The following is a 3,191-nucleotide window of genomic DNA, read 5'->3' on the forward strand; positions in this document are numbered from 1 at the left end:
AGAGAGAGAGAGAGAGAGAGAGAGAAAGTAAGAGAGACAAAGAGAGCGGGTGGGCAGGGGAGAGGAGGAGTGAGGGAGATGAAGGAGGGGTAGATATAGAAAGAAGGAAGCATAATTTGCTCTCTGCACCTTGCAAAGATTCAAGGGCATTACGTTTATATGGACACAGTCTTCTAAATGAAGACGAAAACGTGTTTCTTTCTTTCGTCGAGTGAGCTAGGCCCTTGCCTTTTTTACTTTTTTAAATATTTAGATTAACTCAATTGGTGCGCCCCATAGTGAACTGGAAATACGAAAGTCTGCATCGTCTGTGACATTATCAAACAAATACGTCTATGGAACTACCTTAGAGAGCCTAGAGACGAAGAGAAGTCATGACACTGATGTACGTCAAAGTGCACGATCTAAGATATCCAAGCATATAATAAGACAAGACTCGTAAGTCTGTGGAGTTATCATAGAGTGTCAATGGACGTAGAGAACTCATGGCACTAAATTACGTCACAGTGCAGGTCTAAGATATTATAAGACACGTAGTTCTATGGAGTTACCTCAAAGAGTCTATAGGGACGTAGAGAACTCATGACACTGCTTTATGTAAGAATATTCAATCTATAATATATAAGTCTATGAAATTACCTTAGAGAGTCCAGCGACGTAGAGAACTCATGACACTAAATTACGTCAGAGTGAACGGTCTTAAATTTTTATAGGCCTATAAGTCTATGGAATTACCTTAGAGAGTCCAGCGACGTAGAGAGAGCTCATGACACTGATGTACGTGGTAAACTTGAGGTCACAATCCCAGCAGATGTAATGGCCGATCTTCGGAATGGAAGTTCTTCTCAAGCTATTGCGAGATGTCGCTTTGACCTCATTGGTACCATACGCCGCTAACCGAGCAAGGGTACCGAAGCGAGTATTCGCCTCCCAGATGTCTTTGGGGAATATTTCCTCCTCCACTTTGACGCACAAACAATCCCCGTCTTCCTCCTCGGAGAAATGTTTCACGGTGCCACAGGGGTCTATGATGCCTTGGGCGGCGGAGCGACCAGAAGCTAGGACGATGTTGAGGCCCGACTGACTGGAAGGGCTGATGAACCCTTTCTTTTTGGCAACAATCACGCCGTCGAGGTACTCCGTCAGAGTCTTCGCCACGACACCAGACACAAAAGGTGAGGCTCTGAGATGGACGGGGAAGTCTACCAAAATGGCATCCTCGGGGACAAAAATCCCTCCGAACTGCTCTAGAAGACTGAGCGCTAGCATGTAGCGGTGGGGGCCAGATGTATCACATCGAGACGTGTTTAGCGGTCTGAAGACTATACTATCAATCTCCGATTTAATCAGATCGAACCAGTTATAATACAGCTCTGTGTCACCAGTAGGAAGTTTCTGGTAATGGAAAATCATCTTGTCGGGTTTGATCAAATGATAAGCACGCTTCATGCTCAGGTAATGGCGGAAATCGAAAGTCCTCTTCCTACCACACCAGATAATGTGTACGATGGCGGGGGAGAGGTCGGGAAGCAGATCAGCCTGACTTTCGTCCATATCATCATCATCCCCTTCATCAACCTGCATATTGGCGTCAGCTGCACCCAATAGCTTCATATCAGGCGCCCGCCGCGACAACATTCGCTCCCGGATGTTGTTGTCTTGGCCCGCTTCCGGTTGCGCAGGCGCCTTGTTGTGGAAGTCAATGACGGCGTTTCCGGCGTCGATCTGTGAGGACGGGATGATGTTGCTGGCGGTCCCGCCGGTGTAGGCGAGCAGCGCGGACTGGTTGGTGTACAGGATGAAGAAGACGAGAGCGAGGACACACAGCACCCAGGCGTACACCCGGCGGCGCTGGGACCGGGACCGAGCCTTGTGGATCAGCCGGAAGAACGTGTGAGGCATGTTCTCTGGGGAAAAAAATCATTTAAATATGAGTGTTTTTGATTGACACAATCTACAGATGTTCTCAGAAAAAAATGTAGATCTAGTTGAATTTACGTCCAATGGATACAATTAAGAAGTTCTCTTTAAAAAATGAAATTTAAATGTAGACTATTTACGTCTCTGTCAATTTAGATGTTCTCCGAAAAAAAAAAATAATGAAGTTGAATTTACGTCCCATCAACAGAATCTAAAAGATATTCTCTGAAAGAAAGAGATTCTAATGCTGGTGATTTTTCGTCTCTGTCCACAGAATTTAGAATATGTTCTCTGGAAAAAATAAATTCGAATGTAGAATGATGATTATACGTCTCCGTCGGCACAATTTAGATGATGTTCTTAGAACAAAAAATAATTTAAATATAGATGGTTTTTACATCCTCATTGACACAAGTTAGAAACAGATGTTCTTTGAATAAAAAATGAATTTCAAATGGAAATTATACGTCCCTATAAATCTAGCCACAATTCAATTGGTGTTCATGGAAACAAAAGTAAAATGTAAGTGATTGTACGTCCCATTATTAAAACTTACATTAGGTTCTCTGGAAAAAAAATGAAATTGAAATCTAAGTGATTTTACGTCCCCATCTGCTCATTTAGATGTTCTCTGAGGACGCCAGCAGCAAAATCAAAACTGCTCATTAAAGAATAAATTTAAACTTAAAGAAATACTTTTACGGCACTTTCAACATAAGTGCCAAAGATAAGAGGTGTTACAAAAACTGCTTAATAAAGAATAAATTTGAACTTAAAGAAATAGTTTTACGGCCCTTTCAACATAATTAGGCCACATAAGTGTCAAAGATAAGAGGTGTTACAACAGAGGAGTAAACAATGGAATAAAGAAGGAGAGATAAGGACAATGGACGTTTGATTGGAATGATGGAGCGAACCACACCAGAAGACGTGACACCCATCCACTAAAATACTTTTGAAAAATAATACAACAACATCAAAAGACAAACAATGAGACCGTGAAAAGATTATAACTGATGGAATCTTTCAGGAAAATAAAAGAAAAGCTTGGGGCTGAAAACGAGGTCAGACAAAGAGTGCAAATAATATTTTCGCCCACCCACAGGCGATGGTAGTATTGGAATTCTTCTTGTTAAACGTCTCTGTATCAAACATTTTTTTTTTTTCACGATCGGCGAAGAACAAAATCGGCGCACTGTATGATTGAGAAAGACGAAAGAGAAAGACTGAGATAGACAGGAAAGAGAGATAGAATTACAGATATATATATA

General features: G+C 41.9%; 1 protein-coding gene across 1 annotated transcript in view; it reads right to left on the reverse strand.

Moving 5' to 3' along the window:
* LOC101852534 overlaps positions 1-3,191 on the reverse strand; it is a gene marked incomplete in the record, with an annotated part of 46,406 nt that overhangs the window by 18,598 nt on the left and 24,617 nt on the right. Inside the window, 1 exon segment of the mRNA XM_005113031.3 lies at positions 736-1,907. Within this exon segment, the coding sequence (XP_005113088.2) occupies positions 736-1,907 (1,172 nt within the window).

The sequence above is a fragment of the Aplysia californica genome, unplaced genomic scaffold (assembly GCF_000002075.1).
Source record: "Aplysia californica isolate F4 #8 unplaced genomic scaffold, AplCal3.0 scaffold01564, whole genome shotgun sequence".
Lineage (NCBI taxonomy): Eukaryota > Metazoa > Mollusca > Gastropoda > Aplysiida > Aplysiidae > Aplysia > Aplysia californica.